Raw genomic sequence first — 23,504 nt, forward strand, 5'->3', positions numbered from 1 at the left:
GAGTGTAGACCGTTGGCGGCCGCCATGTTTATCCCAGTACGGGGGTTGTGTTGGTGGAGTGTAGACGCTGGCGGCCGCCATGTTTATCCCAGTACGGGGGTTCTGTTGGTGGAGTGTAGACGTTGGCGGCCGCCATGTTTATCCCAGTACGGGGGTTGTGTTGGTGGAGTGTAGACGTTGGCGGCCGCCATGTTTATCCCAGTACGGGGGTCTGTTGGTGGAGTGTAGACGTTGGCGGCCGCCATGTTTATCCCAGTACGGGGGTTGTGTTGGTGGAGTGTAGACGTTGGCGGCCGCCATGTTTATCCCAGTACGGGGGTTGTGTTGGTGGAGTGTAGACGTTGGCGGCCGCCATGTTTATCCCAGTACGGGGGTTGTGTTGGTGGAGTGTAGACGTTGACGGCCGCCATGTTTATCCCAGTACGGGGGTTCTGTTGGTGGAGTGTAGACGTTGGCGGCCGCCATGTTTATCCCAGTACGGGGGTTGTGTTGGTGGAGTGTAGACGTTGGCGGCCGCCATGTTTATCCCAGTACGGGGGTTCTGTTGGTGGAGTGTAGACGTTGGAGGCCGCCATGTTTATCCCAGTACGGGGGTTCTGTTGGTGGAGTGTAGACGTTGGCGGCCGCCATGTTTATCCCAGTACGGGGGTTGTGTTGGTGGAGTGTAGACGTTGACGGCCGCCATGTTTATCCCAGTACGGGGGTTGTGTTGGTGGAGTGTAGACGTTGGCGGCCGCCATGTTTATCCCAGTACGGGGGTTGTGTTGGTGGAGTGTAGACGTTGGCGGCCGCCATGTTTATCCCAGTACGGGGGTTCTGTTGGTGGAGTGTAGACGTTGGCGGCCGCCATGTTTATCCCAGTACGGGGGTTGTGTTGGTGGAGTGTAGACGTTGACGGCCGCCATGTTTATCCCAGTACGGGGGTTGTGTTGGTGGAGTGTAGACGTTGGCGGCCGCCATGTTTATCCCAGTACGGGGGTTGTGTTGGTGGAGTGTAGACGTTGGCGGCCGCCATGTTTATCCCAGTACGGGGGTTGTGTTGGTGGAGTGTAGACGTTGGCGGCTGCCATGTTTATCCCAGTACGGGGGTTGTGTTGGTGGAGTGTAGACGTTGATGGCCGCCATGTTTATCCCAGTACGGGGGTTGTGTTGGTGGAGTGTAGACGTTGGCGGCCGCCATGTTTATCCCAGTACGGGGGTTGTGTTGGTGGAGTGTAGACGTTGGCGGCCGCCATGTTTATCCCAGTACGGGGGTTGTGTTGGTGGAGTGTAGACGTTGGCGGCCGCCATGTTTATCCCAGTATGGGGGGTTCTGTTGGTGGAGTGTAGACGTTGGCGGCCGCCATGTTTATCCCAGTACGGGGGTTGTGTTGGTGGAGTGTAGACGTTGGCGGCCGCCATGTTTATCCCAGTACGGGGGTTGTGTTGGTGGAGGTGTAGACGTTGGCGGCCGCCATGTTTATCCCAGTACGGGGGTTGTGTTGGTGGAGTGTAGACGTTGGCGGCCGCCATGTTTATCCCAGTACGGGGGTTCTGTTGGTGGAGTGTAGACGTTGGCGGCCGCCATGTTTATCCCAGTACGGGGGTTGTGTTGGTGGAGTGTAGACGTTGGCGGCCGCCATGTTTATCCCAGTACGGGGGTTGTGTTGGTGGAGTGTAGACGTTGGCGGCCGCCATGTTTATCCCAGTACGGGGGTTGTGTTGGTGGAGTGTAGACGTTGGCGGCCGCCATGTTTATCCCAGTACGGGGGTTGTGTTGGTGGAGTGTAGACGTTGGCGGCCGCCATGTTTATCCCAGTACGGGGGTTGTGTTGGTGGAGTGTAGACGTTGGCGGCCGCCATGTTTATCCCAGTACGGGGGTTCTGTTGGTGGAGTGTAGACGTTGGCGGCCGCCATGTTTATCCCAGTACGGGGGTTGTGTTGGTGGAGTGTAGACGTTGGCGGCCGCCATGTTTATCCCAGTACGGGGGTTGTGTTGGTGGAGTGTAGACGTTGGTGGCCGCCATGTTTATCCCAGTACGGGGGTTCTGTTGGTGGAGTGTAGACGTTGACGGCCGCCATGTTTATCCCAGTACGGGGGTTCTGTTGGTGGAGTGTAGACGTTGGGCACTGTGTCAGTCTTCTACACCTTCCTATATTCAGCCTATTAACCCCTTCTCAGCCATTAGTACAGTGTACAGTATTAGCACTGATCACTGTATTAGGGTCACTATTGATGTCAGCCAGTGTTCCTCCCACCCAGTGTCAGTTGGCGCCAGATTGCCCACCGCACTATCACACTCTCATAGGTCGCTGATCACCACCGTCACTAGCATAGCGTCATAGCTGCCAACATCCCAGTATGTATCCCACAGTCCGCGGACTCTAGAACTTCCTACAGACTACACAATATGCACCGATTTGGGGTATTTTTGCCAGAGAAATGCAGAAGAATACATTTTGCCCAAAATTTGTTTGCAAAATTTTATAACAAACTTATAAAACTTATAACAAATTAGTTTTTATTTTTTCAAAATGTTTGGTCTTTTTTCGTTTATATTATAGAACTCAGAGGAGTCACATGCCACCAATAGAAAGCTCTACTTGTGGGAAAAAAATGGTATAAATCTCATTAAGGTACAGCGTTGCATGACCGCACAATTGCCAGGTAAAGTAGCGCAGTGCTGAGTAGCAGAAATGACCCAGGGGGTAGAACCTTCCGGAGGTGAAGGGGTTCATTTCATCTTCAGTGCCGTCACATTGGAGGAGATTTACTATAACCGGAGGGTGCAGAATCTGAGGCGGCCAATCAGCATCTAGCGTCAGCTTGTTCAGTGAAGCTTTGACAATAAATCCTGGAAGCTGATTGGCTGCCAAACACAGCGGCCCCAGATTCTGAGTGCTCCAGTCTTAGTAAATCCCCCCCAATGGGAGTCTACAGCATAGATTGTGGATTCCGAGTGGGAAGATGATGACATACGGGCCCCATCCCCCCCCCGCACCATGTTGGCACAGCCCCTCCCCCGACATCCAATGCTGCACCATGTGACAGCCCCTCCCCCGACCCCAGACAAGGCATCCAATGCTGCATCATGTGACAGCCCCTCCCCCGACCACAGACAAGACATCCAATGCTGCACCATGTGACAGCCCCTCCCCCGACCACAGACAAGGCATCCAATGCTGCATCATGTTGGTACAGCCCCTCCCCCGACCACAGCCCCTCCCCCGACCACAGACAAGGCATCCAATGCTGCATCATGTGACAGCCCCTCCCCCGACCACAGACAAGGCATCCAATGCTGCATCATGTTGGTACAGCCCCTCCCCCGACCACAGCCCCTCCCCCGACCACAGACAAGGCATCCAATGCTGCATCATGTGACAGCCCCTCCCCCAATCACAGCCCCTCCCCCGACCGCAGACAAGGCATCCAATGCTGCACCATGTGACAGCCCCTCCCCCGACCACAGCCCCTCCCCCGACCACAGACAAGGCATCCAATGCTGCACCATGTGACAGCCCCTCCCCCAATCACAGCCCCTCCCCCGACCACAGACAAGGTATCCAATGCTGCACCGAGTGACAGCCCCTCCCCCAATCACAGCCCCTCCCCCGAGCACAGACAAGGCATCCAATGCTGCACCATGTGACAGCCCCTCCCCCAATTACAGCCCCTCCCCCGACCACAGACAAGGCATCCAATGCTGCACCATGTGACAGCCCCTCCCCCAATCACAGACAAGGCATCCAATGAAGGTAGGTGCACTCACCGGTCAGGTCTGTCCCCTCCGGGAAGAAGAGAAGTTGGAGTGGCTCCTTAATGTCGCAGAAATAATCCAACATGGCTTCAAAATGGCTTCTGTCCTCCTCCCACTTCCTGCGGATGAAGATGAAGGAGGCGACCTGCATGGCCCAACCTGTGCGGAGGAGAACAGTCAGTGAGGGGGAGGGGAGGACAGAGAGCGGGGGAGGACAGAGAGCGGAGGAGGGGAGGACAGAGAGGGGAGGAGGGGAGGACAGAGAGGGGAGGAGGGGAGGACAGAGAGGGGAGGAGGGGGGGACAGAGAGGGGAGGAGGGGGGGACAGAGAGGGGAGGAGGGGGGGACATAGAGCGGAGGAGGGGGGGACAGAGAGGGGAGGAGGGGGGGACAGAGAGGGGAGGAGGGGAGGACAGAGAGGGGAGGAGGGGGGGACAGAGAGCGGAGGAGGGGAGGACAGAGAGCGGAGGAGGGGAGGACAGAGAGCGGAGGAGGGGAGGACAGAGAGGGGAGGAGGGGGGGACAGAGAGCGGAGGAGGGGAGGACAGAGAGCGGAGGAGGGGAGGACAGAGAGCGGAGGAGGGGAGGACAGAGAGCGGAGGAGGGGGGGACAGAGAGGGGAGGAGGGGGGGACAGAGAGGGGAGGAGGGGGGGACAGAGAGGGGAGGAGGGGGGGACAGAGAGGGGAGGAGGGGGGGACAGAGAGGGGAGGAGGGGGGGACAGAGAGCGGAGGAGGGGGGGACAGAGAGCGGAGGAGGGGGGGACAGAGAGAGGAGGCGGGGAGGACAGAGAGGGGAGGAGGGGGGGACAGAGAGGGGAGGAGGGGAGGGGAGGAGGGGAGGACAGAGAGGGGAGGAGGGGAGGACAGAGAGGGGAGGAGGGGAGGACAGAGAGGGGAGGAGGGGAGGGCAGAGAGCGGAGGAGGGGGGGACAGAGAGCGGAGGAGGGGGGGACAGAGAGAGGAGGCGGGGAGGACAGAGAGGGGAGGAGGGGGGGACAGAGAGGGGAGGAGGGGAGGGGAGGAGGGGAGGACAGAGAGGGGAGGAGGGGAGGACAGAGAGGGGAGGAGGGGAGGACAGAGAGGGGAGGAGGGGAGGGCAGAGAGCGGAGGAGGGGAGGGCAGAGAGCGGAGGAGGGGAGGGCAGAGAGCGGAGGACAGAGAGGGGAGGACAGAGAGGGGAGGAAGGGCTATCCAGAACAGCCCAGAGAGTGGAGGAGGGGGGAGGAGAGGAGAGGGGGGGGGAGAGGGGGGGGGGAGAGGGGGGGGGGGAGACAGGGAATCCACGGAATTCCCACAGACGGAAAATCAACAGGAGGAATACAAAGAAATCACCGGAGAACATTCCAGGAGAAGGATCCGCTGAGACACGGAATGATGGGAAGAAACCAGCAAGAAGCCTTTAAAGAGAACTTGTCTTTCTGCCACAAGAGGTCCCACCAGTCGGCCCCCCGGGATCCATATCCCCCAACAAGCTGCAGACTTCTCCATCTTCTGCTGCCTGAGGTCTTTCCTCAGCCAGTCCCACTGCCTGGGGGGGGGGTCACATATCACTGCTCTAACCATCAAGAACCCTTTCCTCAGTCTAAGGTGAGGCCTCCTTTCTTCTGACCTCATATCCTGTCCGCCTGTCCCCACCAGCCAATCACAGTCACCGGAGTCACCTTTATACTGTATACAGTGTGTGTACTCCTCCATCCCTCCCCCATAACTGAGCTCCTCCATCCCTCCCCCATAACTGAGCTCCTCCATCCCTCCCCCATAACTGAGCTCCTCCATCCCTCCCCCATAACTGAGCTCCTCCCTCCCCCATAACTGAACTCCTCCCTCTCCCATAACTGAGCTCCTCCATCCCTCCCCCATAACTGAGCTCCTCCATCCCTCCCCCATAACTGAGCTCCTCCATCCCTCCCCCATAACTGAGCTCCTCCCTCCCCCATAACTGAGCTCCTCCCTCCCCCATAACTGAACTCCTCCCTCTCCCATAACTGAGCTCCTCCATCCCTCCCCCATAACTGAGCTCCTCCCTCCCCCATAACTGAACTCCTCCCTCTCCCATAACTGAGCTCCTCCATCCCTCCCCCATAACTGAGCTCCTCCATCCCTCCCCCATAACTGAGCTCCTCCATCCCTCCCCCATAACTGAGCTCCTCCCTCCCCCATAACTGAACTCCTCCCTCCCCCATAAATGAGCTCCTCCCCTACCCCATTCCTCGCCCAGTCTGAGCTCTGCTGTGTACGGGATTATCAGAGGCTAGCATGAGGGGTTAATATAGAAGTCGCTGTATCTACAGGATGGAGATCAGATGCGGGGGCGGGGCGGGGGCGGGGCAGGGGCGGGGAGGGGGCATGGTGTTAAACGTGTCTTGCAGATGCTGCCACGATCAGGACCGCAGGAGCTGTTCATTCATCACTTCCTGTTTCCTGGGAGGGCTCACAGATCTGAACACTGCCATTGGTCTCCGGATGACCAATCACAGTGATCTGAAGGTACAGAGCCGCTTGGAATGACTCCATACATAACGGGAGGATTAGAGTGGTGGAGGCACAAGCCTGTGCAGCTCTTCCACAACCCGGAGCAGATGGAGATGGGGGACCCCGATATTAATGAGGTTCTCTCTTCAGAGGCTGTGAAAGGGATCGCACAGAGCTCAGAGAACAGGAGAGCAGGAGCTGCACTACCCCATCTCTCTGCCCGCCCCCGCTCAGCTCAGAGGAAGGAGGGAGGAGGCTCAGCTCAGAGGAAGGAGGGAGGAGGCTCAGCTCAGAGGAAGGAGGGAGGAGGCTCAGAGGAAGGAGGGAGGAGGCTCAGCTCAGAGTGGGAGGGAGGAGGCTCTGCTCAGAGTGGGAGGGAGGAGGCTCTGCTCAGAGTGGGAGGGAGGAGGCTCAGCTCAGAGTGGGAGGGAGGAGGCTCAGCTCAGCGTGGGAGGGAGGAGGCTCAGCTCAGAGAGGGGGGGGGGAGGAGGCTCAGCTCAGAGGAAGGAGGGAGGAGGCTCAGCTCAGAGAGGGGGGGGGGGGGAGGCTCAGCTCAGAGGAAGGAGGGAGGAGGCTCAGCTCAGCGTGGGAGGGAGGAGGCTCAGCTCAGAGGAAGGAGGGAGGAGGCTCAGCTCAGCGTGGGAGGGAGGAGGCTCAGCTCAGAGGAAGGAGGGAGGAGGCTCAGCTCAGAGAGAGGGGGGGGGAGGCTCAGCTCAGAGAGAGGGGGGGGGGAGGCTCAGCTCAGAGAGAGGGGGGGGGAGGCTCAGCTCAGAGAGAGGGGGGGGGAGGCTCAGCTCAGAGGAAGGAGGGAGGAGGCTCAGCTCAGAGGAAGGAGGGAGGAGGCTCAGCTCAGCGTGGGAGGGAGGAGGCTCAGCTCAGAGGAAGGAGGGAGGAGGCTCAGCTCAGAGGAAGGAGGGAGGAGGCTCAGCTCAGCGTGGGGAGGGAGGAGGCTCAGCTCAGAGGAAGGAGGGAGGAGGCTCAGCTCAGAGGAAGGAGGGAGGAGGCTCAGCTCAGAGAGAGGGGGGGGAGGCTCAGCTCAGAGGAAGGAGGGAGGAGGCTCAGCTCAGAGGAAGGAGGGAGGAGGCTCAGCTCAGAGGAAGGAGGGAGGAGGCTCAAGCTCAGCGTGGGAGGGAGGAGGCTCAGCTCAGAGGAAGGAGGGAGGAGGCTCAGCTCAGAGGAAGGAGGGAGGAGGCTCAGCTCAGAGGAAGGAGGGAGGAGGCTCAGCTCAGAGGAAGGAGGGAGGAGGCTCAGCTCAGCGTGGGAGGGAGGAGGCTCAGCTCAGCGTGGGAGGGAGGAGGCTCAGCTCAGCGTGGGAGGGAGGAGGCTCAGCTCAGCGTGGGAGGGAGGAGGCTCAGCTCAGCGTGGGAGGGAGGAGGCTCAGCGTGGGAGGGAGGAGGCTCAGCTCAGCGTGGGAGGGAGGAGGCTCAGCTCAGCGTGGGAGGGAGGAGGCTCAGCTCAGCGTGGGAGGAAGGAGGCTCAGCTCAGCGTGGGAGGGAGGAGGCTCAGCTCAGAGGAAGGAGGGAGGAGGCTCAGCTCAGAGGAAGGAGGGAGGAGGCTCAGCTCAGAGGAAGGAGGGAGGAGGCTCAGCTCAGAGGAAGGAGGGAGGAGGCTCAGCTCAGAGGAAGGAAGGAGGAGGCTCAGCTCAGCGTGGGAGGGAGGAGGCTCAGCTCAGCGTGGGAGGGAGGAGGCTCAGCTCAGCGTGGGAGGGAGGAGGCTCAGCTCAGCGTGGGAGGGAGGAGGCTCAGCTCAGCGTGGGAGGGAGGAGGCTCAGCTCAGCGTGGGAGGGAGGAGGCTCAGCTCAGCGTGGGAGGGAGGAGGCTCAGCTCAGAGGAAGGAGGGAGGAGGCTCAGCTCAGAGGAAGGAGGGAGGAGGCTCAGCTCAGAGGAAGGAGGGAGGAGGCTCAGCTCAGCGGAAGGAGGGAGGAGGCTCAGCTCAGAGGAAGGAGGAAGGAGGGAGGAGGCTCAGCTCAGAGTGGGAGGGAGGAGGCTCAGCTCAGAGTGGGAATGAGGCTCAGCTCAGCGGAAGGAGGGAGGAGGCTCAGCTCAGAGGAAGGAGGGAGGAGGCTCAGCTCAGAGGAAGGAGGGAGGAGGCTCAGCTCTGAGTGGGAGGGAGGAGGCTCAGCTCAGAGTGGGAGGGAGGAGGCTCAGCTCAGAGTGGGAGGGAGGAGGCTCTGCTCATGTACTGCGATCACTGCACGGGCAGGGAGAGGGGTGTGAGCGGTCTACTGACAACTCTATAAACTCTACAAATATACGTTGCGCTCCTAAATACTTCTCAATAGATAATAATTCAATTATTACCATTCAAATTATGATACAAATAACTATATATAGGGTATTGTGGGTATCAATGACATTGGGGGTATTATGGGTATCAATGACATTGGGGGTATTATGGGTATCAATGACATTGGGGGTATTATGGGTATCAATGACATTGGGGGTATTATGTGTATCAATGACATTGGGGGTATTATGGGTATCAATGACATTGGGGGTATTATGGGTATCAATGACATTGGGGGTATTATGGGTATCAATGACATTGGGGGTATTATGGGTATCAATGACATTGGGGGTATTATGTGTATCAATGACATTGGGGGTATTATGGGTATCAATGACATTGGGGGTATTATGGGTATCAATGACATTGGGGGTATTATGGGTATCAATGACATTGGGGGTATTATGGGTATCAATGACATTGGGGGTATTATGGGTATGAATGACATTGGGGGTATTATGGGTATGAATGACATTGGGGGTATTATGGGTATCAATGACATTGGGGGTATTATGGGTATCAATGACGTTGGGGGTATTATGGGTATCAATGACGTTGGGGGTATTATGGGTATCAATGACGTTGGGGGTATTATGGGTATCAATGACGTTGGGGGTATTATGGGTATCAATGACATTGGGGGTATTGTGGGTATCAATGACATTGGGGGTATTGTGGGTATCAATGACATTGGGGGTATTGTGGGTATCAATGACATTGGGGGTATTATGTATATCAATGACATTGGGGGTATTATGGGTATCAATGACATTGGGGGTATTATGGGTATCAATGACATTGGGGGTATTATGGGTATCAATGACATTGGGGGTATTATGGGTATCAATGACATTGGGGGTATTATGGGTATCAATGACATTGGGGGTATTATGGGTATCAATGACATTGGGGGTATTATGGGTATCAATGACATTGGGGGTATTATGGGTATCAATGACATTGGGGGTATTATGTGTATCAATGACATTGGGGGTATTATGGGTATCAATGACATTGGGGGTATTATGGGTATCAATGACATTGGGGGTATTATGGGTATCAATGACATTGGGGGTATTATGGGTATGAATGACATTGGGGGTATTATGGGTATCAATGACATTGGGGGTATTATGGGTATCAATGACATTGGGGGTATTATGGGTATCAATGACATTGGGGGTATTATGGGTATCAATGACATTGGGGGTATTATGGGTATCAATGACATTGGGGGTATTATGGGTATCAATGACATTGGGGGTATTATGGGTATCAATGACGTTGGGGGTATTATGGGTATCAATGACGTTGGGGGTATTATGGGTATCAATGACATTGGGGGTATTGTGGGTATCAATGACATTGGGGGTATTATGGGTATCAATGACATTGGGGGTATTATGGGTATAAATGACATTGGGGGTATTATGTATATAAATGACATTGGGGGTATTATGGGTATCAATGACATTGGGGGTATTATGGGTATCAATGACATTGGGGGTATTATGGGTATCAATGACATTGGGGGTATTATGGGTATCAATGACATTGGGGGTATTATGGGTATCAATGACATTGGGGGTATTATGGGTATCAATGACATTGGGGGTATTATGGGTATCAATGACGTTGGGGGTATTATGGGTATCAATGACGTTGGGGGTATTATGGGTATCAATGACGTTGGGGGTATTATGGGTATCAATGACGTTGGGGGTATTATGGGTATCAATGACATTGGGGGTATTGTGGGTATCAATGACATTGGGGGTATTGTGGGTATCAATGACATTGGGGGTATTGTGGGTATCAATGACATTGGGGGTATTATGTATATCAATGACATTGGGGGTATTATGGGTATCAATGACATTGGGGGTATTATGGGTATCAATGACATTGGGGGTATTATGGGTATCAATGACATTGGGGGTATTATGGGTATCAATGACATTGGGGGTATTATGGGTATCAATGACATTGGGGGTATTATGGGTATCAATGACATTGGGGGTATTATGGGTATCAATGACATTGGGGGTATTATGTGTATCAATGACATTGGGGGTATTATGGGTATCAATGACATTGGGGGTATTATGGGTATCAATGACATTGGGGGTATTATGGGTATCAATGACATTGGGGGTATTATGGGTATCAATGACATTGGGGGTATTATGGGTATGAATGACATTGGGGGTATTATGGGTATGAATGACATTGGGGGTATTATGGGTATCAATGACATTGGGGGTATTATGGGTATCAATGACATTGGGGGTATTATGGGTATCAATGACATTGGGGGTATTATGGGTATCAATGACATTGGGGGTATTATGGGTATCAATGACATTGGGGGTATTATGGGTATCAATGACGTTGGGGGTATTATGGGTATCAATGACGTTGGGGGTATTATGGGTATCAATGACATTGGGGGTATTGTGGGTATCAATGACATTGGGGGTATTATGGGTATCAATGACATTGGGGGTATTATGGGTATAAATGACATTGGGGGTATTATGTATATAAATGACATTGGGGGTATTATGGGTATCAATGACATTGGGGGTATTATGGGTATCAATGACATTGGGGGTATTATGGGTATCAATGACATTGGGGGTATTATGGGTATCAATGACATTGGGGGTATTATGGGTATCAATGACATTGGGGGTATTATGGGTATCAATGACATTGGGGGTATTATGGGTATCAATGACGTTGGGGGTATTATGGGTATCAATGACGTTGGGGGTATTATGGGTATCAATGACGTTGGGGGTATTATGGGTATCAATGACGTTGGGGGTATTATGGGTATCAATGACGTTGGGGGTATTGTGGGTATCAATGACGTTGGGGGTATTGTGGGTATCAATGACATTGGGGGTATTATGGGTATCAATGACATTGGGGGTATTATGGGTATCAATGACATTGGGGGTATTATGTATATAAATGACATTGGGGGTATTATGGGTATCAATGACATTGGGGGTATTATGGGTATCAATGACATTGGGGGTATTATGGGTATCAATGACATTGGGGGTATTATGGGTATCAATGACATTGGGGGTATTATGGGTATCAATGACATTGGGGGTATTATGGGTATCAATGACATTGGGGGTATTATGTGTATCAATGACATTGGGGGTATTATGGGTATCAATGACATTGGGGGTATTATGGGTATCAATGACATTGGGGGTATTATGGGTATCAATGACATTGGGGGTATTATGGGTATCAATGACATTGGGGGTATTATGGGTATCAATGACATTGGGGGTATTATGGGTATCAATGACATTGGGGGTATTATGGGTATCAATGACATTGGGGGTATTATGGGTATGAATGACATTGGGGGTATTATGGGTATGAATGACATTGGGGGTATTATGGGTATGAATGACATTGGGGGTATTATGGGTATGAATGACATTGGGGGTATTATGGGTATCAATGACATTGGGGGTATTATGGGTATCAATGACATTGGGGGTATTATGGGTATCAATGACATTGGGGGTATTATGGGTATCAATGACATTGGGGGTATTATGGGTATCAATGACGTTGGGGGTATTATGGGTATCAATGACATTGGGGGTATTATGGGTATCAATGACATTGGGGGTATTGTGGGTATCAATGACATTGGGGGTATTATGGGTATCAATGACATTGGGGGTATTATGGGTAGCAATGACATTGGGGGTATTATGGGTATCATGGGTATCAATGACATTGGGGGTATTATGGGTATCAATGACATTGGGGGTATTATGGGTATCAATGACATTGGGGGTATTATGGGTATCAATGACATTGGGGGTATTATGGGTATGAATGACATTGGGGGTATTATGGGTATCAATGACATTGGGGGTATTATGGGTATCAATGACATTGGGGGTATTATGGGTATGAATGATATTGGGGGTATTATGGGTATCAATGACATTGGGGGTATTATGGGTATAAATGACATTGGGGTATTATGGGTATCAATGACGTTGGGGGTATTATGGGTATCAATGACGTTGGGGGTATTATGGGTATCAATGACATTGGGGGTATTGTGGGTATCAATGACATTGGGGGTATTATGGGTATCAATGACATTGGGGGTATTATGGGTAGCAATGACATTGGGGGTATTATGGGTATCATGGGTATCAATGACATTGGGGGTATTGTGGGTATCAATGACATTGGGGGTATTGTGGGTATAAATGACATTGGGGGTATTATGGGTATAAATGACATTGGGGGTATTATGGGTATAAATGACATTGGGGGTATTATGGGTATAAATGACATTGGGGTATTATGGGTATCAATGACATTGGGGGTATTATGGGTATCAATGACATTGGGGGTATTATGGGTATCAATGACATTGGGGGTATTATGGGTATAAATGACATTGGGGGTATTATGGGTATCAATGACATTGGGGGTATTATGGGTATCAATGACGTTGGGGGTATTATGGGTATCAATGACGTTGGGGGTATTATGGGTATCAATGACGTTGGGGGTATTGTGGGTATCAATGACGTTGGGGGTATTGTGGGTATCAATGACATTGGGGGTATTGTGGGTATCAATGACATTGGGGGTATTATGGGTATCAATGACATTGGGGGTATTATGGGTATCAATGACATTGGGGGTATTATGTATATCAATGACATTGGGGGTATTATGGGTATCAATGACATTGGGGGTATTATGGGTATAAATGACATTGGGGGTATTATGGGTATCAATGACATTGGGGGTATTATGGGTATCAATGACATTGGGGGTATTATGGGTATCAATGACATTGGGGGTATTATGGGTATCAATGACATTGGGGGTATTATGGGTATCAATGACATTGGGGGTATTATGGGTATCAATGACATTGGGGGTATTATGGGTATCAATGACATTGGGGGTATTATGGGTATCAATGACATTGGGGGTATTATGGGTATCAATGACATTGGGGGTATTATGGGTATGAATGACGTTGGGGGTATTATGGGTATGAATGACATTGGGGGTATTATGGGTATCAATGACATTGGGGGTATTGTGGGTATCAATGACATTGGGGGTATTGTGGGTATCAATGACATTGGGGGTATTGTGGGTATCAATGACATTGGGGGTATTGTGGGTATCAATGACATTGGGGGTATTATGTATATAAATGACATTGGGGGTATTATGGGTATCAATGACATTGGGGGTATTATGGGTATCAATGACATTGGGGGTATTATGGGTATAAATGACATTGGGGGTATTATGTATATAAATGACATTGGGGGTATTATGGGTATCAATGACATTGGGGGTATTATGGGTATCAATGACATTGGGGGTATTATGGGTATAAATGACATTGGGGGTATTATGGGTATCAATGACATTGGGGGTATTATGGGTATCAATGACATTGGGGGTATTATGGGTATCAATGACATTGGGGGTATTATGGGTATAAATGACATTGGGGGTATTATGGGTATAAATGACATTGGGGGTATTATGGGTATCAATGACATTGGGGGTATTATGGGTATCAATGACATTGGGGGTATTATGGGTATCAATGACATTGGGGGTATTATGGGTATCAATGACATTGGGGGTATTATGGGTATCAATGACATTGGGGGTATTATGGGTATCAATGACATTGGGGGTATTATGGGTATGAATGACATTGGGGGTATTATGGGTATCAATGACATTGGGGGTATTATGGGTATCAATGACAGTGGGGGTATTATGGGTATCAATGACGTTGGGGGTATTATGGGTATGAATGACGTTGGGGGTATTATGGGTATCAATGACATTGGGGGTATTGTGGGTATCAATGACATTGGGGGTATTGTGGGTATCAATGACATTGGGGGTATTGTGGGTATCAATGACATTGGGGGTATTATGGGTATCAATGACATTGGGGGTATTATGTATATAAATGACATTGGGGGTATTATGGGTATCAATGACATTGGGGGTATTATGGGTATCAATGACATTGGGGGTATTATGGGTATCAATGACATTGGGGGTATTATGGGTATAAATGACATTGGGGGTATTATGTATATAAATGACATTGGGGGTATTATGGGTATCAATGACATTGGGGGTATTATGGGTATCAATGACATTGGGGGTATTATGGGTATCAATGACATTGGGGGTATTATGGGTATCAATGACATTGGGGGTATTATGGGTATCAATGACATTGGGGGTATTATGGGTATCAATGACATTGGGGGTATTATGGGTATCAATGACATTGGGGGTATTATGGGTATCAATGACATTGGGGGTATTATGGGTATCAATGACATTGGGGGTATTATGGGTATGAATGACATTGGGGGTATTATGGGTATGAATGACATTGGGGGTATTATGGGTATTAATGACATTGGGGGTATTATGGGTATGAATGACATTGGGGGTATTATGGGTATCAATGACATTGGGGGTATTATGGGTATCAATGACATTGGGGGTATTATGGGTATCAATGACGTTGGGGGTATTATGGGTATCAATGACATTGGGGGTATTATGGGTATCAATGACATTGGGGGTATTGTGGGTATCAATGACATTGGGGGTATTATGGGTATCAATGACATTGGGGGTATTATGGGTAGCAATGACATTGGGGGTATTATGGGTATCATGGGTATCAATGACATTGGGGGTATTATGGGTATCAATGACATTGGGGGTATTATGGGTATCAATGACATTGGGGGTATTATGGGTATCAATGACATTGGGGGTATTATGGGTATGAATGACATTGGGGGTATTATGGGTATGAATGACATTGGGGGTATTATGGGTATCAATGACATTGGGGGTATTATGGGTATGAATGATATTGGGGGTATTATGGGTATCAATGACGTTGGGGGTATTATGGGTATCAATGACATTGGGGGTATTGTGGGTATCAATGACATTGGGGGTATTATGGGTATCAATGACATTGGGGGTATTATGGGTAGCAATGACATTGGGGGTATTATGGGTATCATGGGTATCAATGACATTGGGGGTATTATGGGTATCAATGACATTGGGGGTATTATGGGTATCAATGACATTGGGGGTATTATGGGTATCAATGACATTGGGGGTATTATGGGTATGAATGACATTGGGGGTATTATGGGTATCAATGACATTGGGGGTATTATGGGTATCAATGACATTGGGGGTATTATGGGTATGAATGATATTGGGGGTATTATGGGTATCAATGACATTGGGGGTATTATGGGTATAAATGACATTGGGGTATTATGGGTATCAATGACGTTGGGGGTATTATGGGTATCAATGACGTTGGGGGTATTATGGGTATCAATGACATTGGGGGTATTGTGGGTATCAATGACATTGGGGGTATTATGGGTATCAATGACATTGGGGGTATTATGGGTAGCAATGACATTGGGGGTATTATGGGTATCATGGGTATCAATGACATTGGGGGTATTGTGGGTATCAATGACATTGGGGGTATTGTGGGTATCAATGACATTGGGGGTATTATGGGTATAAATGACATTGGGGGTATTATGGGTATAAATGACATTGGGGGTATTATGGGTATAAATGACATTGGGGTATTATGGGTATCAATGACATTGGGGGTATTATGGGTATCAATGACATTGGGGGTATTATGGGTATCAATGACATTGGGGGTATTATGGGTATAAATGACATTGGGGGTATTATGGGTATCAATGACGTTGGGGGTATTATGGGTATCAATGACGTTGGGGGTATTATGGGTATCAATGACGTTGGGGGTATTGTGGGTATCAATGACATTGGGGGTATTGTGGGTATCAATGACATTGGGGGTATTATGGGTATCAATGACATTGGGGGTATTATGGGTATCAATGACATTGGGGGTATTATGTGTATCAATGACATTGGGGGTATTATGGGTATCAATGACATTGGGGGTATTATGGGTATAAATGACATTGGGGGTATTATGGGTATCAATGACATTGGGGGTATTATGGGTATCAATGACATTGGGGGTATTATGGGTATCAATGACATTGGGGGTATTATGGGTATCAATGACATTGGGGGTATTATGGGTATCAATGACATTGGGGGTATTATGGGTATCAATGACATTGGGGGTATTATGGGTATCAATGACATTGGGGGTATTATGGGTATCAATGACATTGGGGGTATTATGGGTATCAATGACATTGGGGGTATTATGGGTATGAATGACATTGGGGGTATTATGGGTATGAATGACATTGGGGGTATTATGGGTATCAATGACATTGGGGGTATTATGGGTATGAATGACGTTGGGGGTATTATGGGTATGAATGACATTGGGGGTATTATGGGTATCAATGACATTGGGGGTATTGTGGGTATCAATGACATTGGGGGTATTGTGGGTATCAATGACATTGGGGGTATTGTGGGTATCAATGACATTGGGGGTATTGTGGGTATCAATGACATTGGGGGTATTATGTATATAAATGACATTGGGGGTATTATGGGTATCAATGACATTGGGGGTATTATGGGTATCAATGACATTGGGGGTATTATGGGTATAAATGACATTGGGGGTATTATGTATATAAATGACATTGGGGGTATTATGGGTATCAATGACATTGGGGGTATTATGGGTATCAATGACATTGGGGGTATTATGGGTATAAATGACATTGGGGGTATTATGGGTATCAATGACATTGGGGGTATTATGGGTATCAATGACATTGGGGGTATTATGGGTATCAATGACATTGGGGGTATTATGGGTATAAATGACATTGGGGGTATTATGGGTATAAATGACATTGGGGGTATTATGGGTATCAATGACATTGGGGGTATTATGGGTATCAATGACATTGGGGGTATTATGGGTATCAATGACATTGGGGGTATTATGGGTATCAATGACATTGGGGGTATTATGGGTATCAATGACATTGGGGGTATTATGGGTATCAATGACATTGGGGGTATTATGGGTATGAATGACATTGGGGGTATTATGGGTATCAATGACATTGGGGGTATTATGGGTATCAATGACAGTGGGGGTATTATGGGTATCAATGACGTTGGGGGTATTATGGGTATGAATGACGTTGGGGGTATTATGGGTATCAATGACATTGGGGGTATTGTGGGTATCAATGACATTGGGGGTATTGTGGGTATCAATGACATTGGGGGTATTGTGGGTATCAATGACATTGGGGGTATTATGGGTATCAATGACATTGGGGGTATTATGTATATAAATGACATTGGGGGTATTATGGGTATCAATGACATTGGGGGTATTATGGGTATCAATGACATTGGGGGTATTATGGGTATAAATGACATTGGGGGTATTATGTATATAAATGACATTGGGGGTATTATGGGTATCAATGACATTGGGGGTATTATGGGTATCAATGACATTGGGGGTATTATGGGTATCAATGACATTGGGGGTATTATGGGTATCAATGACATTGGGGGTATTATGGGTATCAATGACATTGGGGGTATTATGGGTATCAATGACATTGGGGGTATTATGGGTATCAATGACATTGGGGGTATTATGGGTATCAATGACATTGGGGGTATTATGGGTATCAATGACATTGGGGGTATTATGGGTATCAATGACATTGGGGGTATTATGGGTATGAATGACATTGGGGGTATTATGGGTATGAATGACATTGGGGGTATTATGGGTATTAATGACATTGGGGGTATTATGGGTATGAATGACATTGGGGGTATTATGGGTATCAATGACATTGGGGGTATTATGGGTATCAATGACATTGGGGGTATTATGGGTATCAATGACGTTGGGGGTATTATGGGTATCAATGACATTGGGGGTATTATGGGTATCAATGACATTGGGGGTATTGTGGGTATCAATGACATTGGGGGTATTATGGGTATCAATGACATTGGGGGTATTATGGGTAGCAATGACATTGGGGGTATTATGGGTATCATGGGTATCAATGACATTGGGGGTATTATGGGTATCAATGACATTGGGGGTATTATGGGTATCAATGACATTGGGGGTATTATGGGTATCAATGACATTGGGGGTATTATGGGTATGAATGACATTGGGGGTATTATGGGTATGAATGACATTGGGGGTATTATGGGTATCAATGACATTGGGGGTATTATGGGTATGAATGATATTGGGGGTATTATGGGTATCAATGACGTTGGGGGTATTATGGGTATCAATGACGTTGGGGGTATTATGGGTATCAATGACGTTGGGGGTATTGTGGGTATCAATGACGTTGGGGGTATTGTGGGTATCAATGACATTGGGGGTATTGTGGGTATCAATGACATTGGGGGTATTGTGGGTATCAATGACATTGGGGGTATTATGGGTATCAATGACATTGGGGGTATTATGGGTATAAATGACATTGGGGGTATTATGGGTATCAATGACATTGGGGGTATTGTGGGTATCAATGACATTGGGGGTATTATGGGTATCAATGACATTGGGGGTATTATGGGTATCAATGACATTGGGGGTATTATGGGTATCAATGACATTGGGGGTATTATGGGTATCAATGACATTGGGGGTATTATGGGTATCAATGACATTGGGGGTATTATGGGTATCAATGACATTGGGGGTATTATGGGTATCAATGACATTGGGGGTATTATGGGTATCAATGACATTGGGGGTATTATGGGTATCAATGACATTGGGGGTATTATGGGTATCAATGACATTGGGGGTATTATGGGTATCAATGACATTGGGGGTATTATGGGTATCAATGACATTGGGGGTATTATGGGTATCAATGACATTGGGGGTATTATGGGTATCAATGACATTGGGGGTATTATGGGTATCAATGACATTGGGGGTATTATGGGTATCAATGACATTGGGGGTATTATGGGTATCAATGACATTGGGGGTATTATGGGTATCAATGACATTGGGGGTATTATGGGTATCAATGACATTGGGGGTATTATGGGTATCAATGACATTGGGGGTATTATGGGTATCAATGACATTGGGGGTATTATGGGTATCAATGACATTGGGGGTATTATGGGTATCAATGACATTGGGGGTATTATGGGTATCAATGACATTGGGGGTATTATGGGTATCAATGACATTGGGGGTATTATGGGTATCAATGACATTGGGGGTATTATGGGTATCAATGACATTGGGGGTATTATGGGTATCAATGACATTGGGGGTATTATGGGTATCAATGACATTGGGGGTATTATGGGTATCAATGACATTGGGGGTATTATGGGTATCAATGACATTGGGGGTATTATGGGTATCAATGACATTGGGGGTATTATGGGTATCAATGACATTGGGGGTATTATGGGTATCAATGACATTGGGGGTATTATGGGTATCAATGACATTGGGGGTATTATGGGTATCAATGACATTGGGGGTATTATGGGTATCAATGACATTGGGGGTATTATGGGTATCAATGACATTGGGGGTATTATGGGTATCAATGACATTGGGGGTATTATGGGTATCAATGACATTGGGGGTATTATGGGTATCAATGACATTGGGGGTATTAGTAAGCACATCATGTCACTAACAGATGATTTCTGAGTATTTCATGTGGAATTATTTTGATATTTATTTGGAGGAGATTGATTAGTTGAAATGATCTATTTTTTGGTATTTTTACACTTTTATTAGTTATTTGTATCGTAATTTGAATGAATTGAATGGCAATAATTGAATTATTATCTACTGAGAAGTATTTAGCAGCGCAATGTATATGGCAGATCTTTCCATCACAGTTGTTTGGGATCCTCCATTTTCATGTTTGGGATCCTCTAGTAATTATCACACCTGCGGCTCGCATGATTCATCTATAAACTCTACAACTCGGCTGAGCAACTGAAATCGCTTAGGGGGGAGGTAAAAATAAAAACCTAAACTGTTCACACCCTACACTGATCCTCTGGTGACGCCCCTTTTGATGCGATTCCAGCATTCTGTTGGGGGTCACAGTCTGTTTGGGGAGGAGTCTATCAGCACGGCACATCCTGACTCGGCAATATTTGCCCGCTCTTCCAGATCTGTCCAATGGCGAGGACATCTCCTGCGCACAGCCCTCCTCACATCCCCCCACAGATCTTCCATCGGGTTCAGGTGGGGGCTCCGGCTGGGCCATTCCAGAACTTTCCTCCTCTCCTGGTGATCCCATTCCTCTGTGGATTTGGATGGATGATTTGGGTGGTGGTCATGCTGGAAGGTGAAGTTCCTCTCCATGAAGCCGGAAGGTTTGGTGCCAATATTGACCGGGATTTGGACCTGTTCATAATTCCCTCCACCTGGACTAAGGCCCCAGTTCCATCTGAAGGAAACCAGCCCCAAAGTGTCATGCTGCCACCACCATGCTTCACAGTGGGTATGGGGTTCTTCTGGTGATGTGCGGTGTTGATTTTGCGAGAAAAAAATCTCTTTTGGAATTCTAGCCACAAAGTCCATCCTTGGTGTCACCAGACCAGAACATGTTCCCCTCATGGTTCTGGGAGACTTCAGATGTTTCTGCAGAATGTAGCCGGGCTTGGATGGTTTTCTTGGTAAGGAAAGTCTTCCGTCTTCTACTCTCCCCCATCGCCCAACATATGAAGAACACGGGAGATCGGTGTCACATGGACCACACAGCCAGGACTGGCCACATATTCCTGCAGCTTTCATGTTGCTGTACGCCTCTTGGCCGCCTCCCAGACCAGTCTTCTCGTCTTTTCCTCCATTTTGGAGGAACATCCAGTTCTTTGTGATGTCACTGTTGGTGATGTCACTGTTGGTGAGGTCACTGTTGGTGATTTCATTGTTGGGGAGGTCACTGTTGGGGAGGTCACTGTTGGGGAGGTCACTGTTGGGGAGGTCACTGTTGGGGAGGTCACGGTTGGTGAGGTCACGGTTGGTGAGGTCACGGTTGGTGAGGTCACTGTTGGTGAGGTCACTGTTGGTGATTTCATGGTTGGTGAGGTCACTGTTGGTGAGGTCACTGTTGGTGAGGTCACTGTTGGTGAGGTCACTGTTGGTGAGGTCACGGTTGGTGATTTCACGGTTGGTGAGGTCACTGTTGGTGAGGTCACTGTTGGTGAGGTCACTGTTGGTGAGGTCACTGTTGGTGAGGTCATTGTTGGTGAGGTCACGGTTGGTGAGGTCACGGTTGGTGAGGTCACGGTTGGTGATTTCATGGTTGGTGAGGTCACTGTTGGTGAGGTCACTGTTGGTGAGGTCACTGTTGGTGAGGTCACTGTTGGTGAGGTCACTGTTGGTGAGGTCACTGTTGGTGATTTCATGGTTGGTGAGGTCACTGTTGGTGAGGTCATTGTTGGTGAGGTCACTGTTGGTGAGGTCACTGTTGGTGAGGTCACTGTTGGTGAGGTCACGGTTGGTGATTTCATGGTTGGTGAGGTCACTGTTGGTGAGGTCACTGTTGGTGAGGTCACGGTTGGTGAGGTCACGGTTGGTGAGGTCACGGTTGGTGAGGTCACGGTTGGTGAGGTCACTGTTGGTGAGGTCACTGTTGGTGAGGTCACTGTTGGTGAGGTCACTGTTGGTGAGGTCACTGTTGGTGATTTCATGGTTGGTGAGGTCACTGTTGGTGAGGTCACTGTTGGTGAGGTCACTGTTGGTGAGGTCACTGTTGGTGAGGTCACTGTTGGTGAGGTCACTGTTGGTGATTTCATGGTTGGTGAGGTCACTGTTGGTGAGGTCACTGTTGGTGAGGTCACTGTTGGTGAGGTCACTGTTGGTGAGGTCACTGTTGGTGATATCATGGTTGGTGAGGTCACTGTTGGTGATTTCATGGTTGGTGAGGTCACTCTTGGTGAGGTCACTCTTGGTGAGGTCACTGTTGGTGAGGTCACTGTTGGTGAGGTCACTGTTGGTGAGGTCACGGTTGCTGAGGTCACGGTTGCTGAGGTCACGGTTGCTGAGGTCACGGTTGCTGAGGTCACGGTTGCTGAGGTCACGGTTGCTGAGGTCACTGTTGGTGAGGTCACTGTTGGTGAGGTCACTGTTGGTGAGGTCACTGTTGGTGAGGTCACTGTTGGTGATTTCATGGTTGGTGAGGTCACTGTTGGTGAGGTCACTGTTGGTGAGGTCACTGTTGGTGAGGTCACTGTTGGTGAGGTCACTGTTGGTGATTTCATGGTTGGTGAGGTCACTGTTGGTGAGGTCACTGTTGGTGAGGTCACTGTTGGTGAGGTCACGGTTGGTGAGGTCACGGTTGGTGAGGTCACGGTTGGTGAGGTCACTGTTGGTGAGGTCACTGTTGGTGAGGTCACTGTTGGTGAGGTCACTGTTGGTGAGGTCACTGTTGGTGAGGTCATTGTTGGTGAGGTCACTGTTGGTGAGGTCACTGTTGGTGATTTCATGGTTGGTGAGGTCACTGTTGGTGAGGTCACTGTTGGTGAGGTCACTGTTGGTGAGGTCATTGTTGGTGAGGTCACTGTTGGTGAGGTCACTGTTGGTGAGGTCACTGTTGGTGATTTCATGGTTGGTGAGGTCACTGTTGGTGAGGTCATTGTTGGTGAGGTCATTGTTGGTGAGGTCATTGTTGGTGAGGTCACTGTTGGTGAGGTCACTGTTGGTGAGGTCACTGTTGGTGATTTCATGGTTGGTGAGGTCACGGTTGGTGAGGTCACGGTTGGTGAGGTCACGGTTGGTGAGGTCACTGTTGGTGAGGTCACTGTTGGTGAGGTCACGGTTGGTGAGGTCACGGTTGGTGAGGTCACTGTTGGTGAGGTCACTGTTGGTGAGGTCACTGTTGGTGAGGTCATTGTTGGTGAGGTCACTGTTGGTGATTT

The 23,504-nt window shown here is 49.0% G+C and overlaps 1 protein-coding gene across 1 annotated transcript in view; it reads right to left on the reverse strand.

The window, feature by feature from the left end:
• Window positions 1-2,283: 2,283 nt before the first annotated feature.
• LOC149427360 (lysocardiolipin acyltransferase 1-like) overlaps window positions 2,284-23,504 on the reverse strand; it is a 42,116-nt gene continuing 20,895 nt past the window's right edge. The window contains exons 4-5 of the mRNA XM_089668093.1: window positions 3,754-3,900; window positions 2,284-2,375 (exon numbers count right to left, since the gene is read on the reverse strand). Of these exons, the coding sequence (XP_089524219.1) occupies window positions 2,284-2,375; window positions 3,754-3,900 (239 nt within the window). The remainder of the gene's footprint in view (window positions 2,376-3,753; window positions 3,901-23,504) is intronic.

Source organism: Staurois parvus, unplaced genomic scaffold, assembly GCF_062004578.1.
Source record: "Staurois parvus isolate SC_StPar_1 unplaced genomic scaffold, SC_StPar_1.0 ptg003836l, whole genome shotgun sequence".
Taxonomy (NCBI): Eukaryota; Metazoa; Chordata; class Amphibia; order Anura; family Ranidae; genus Staurois; species Staurois parvus.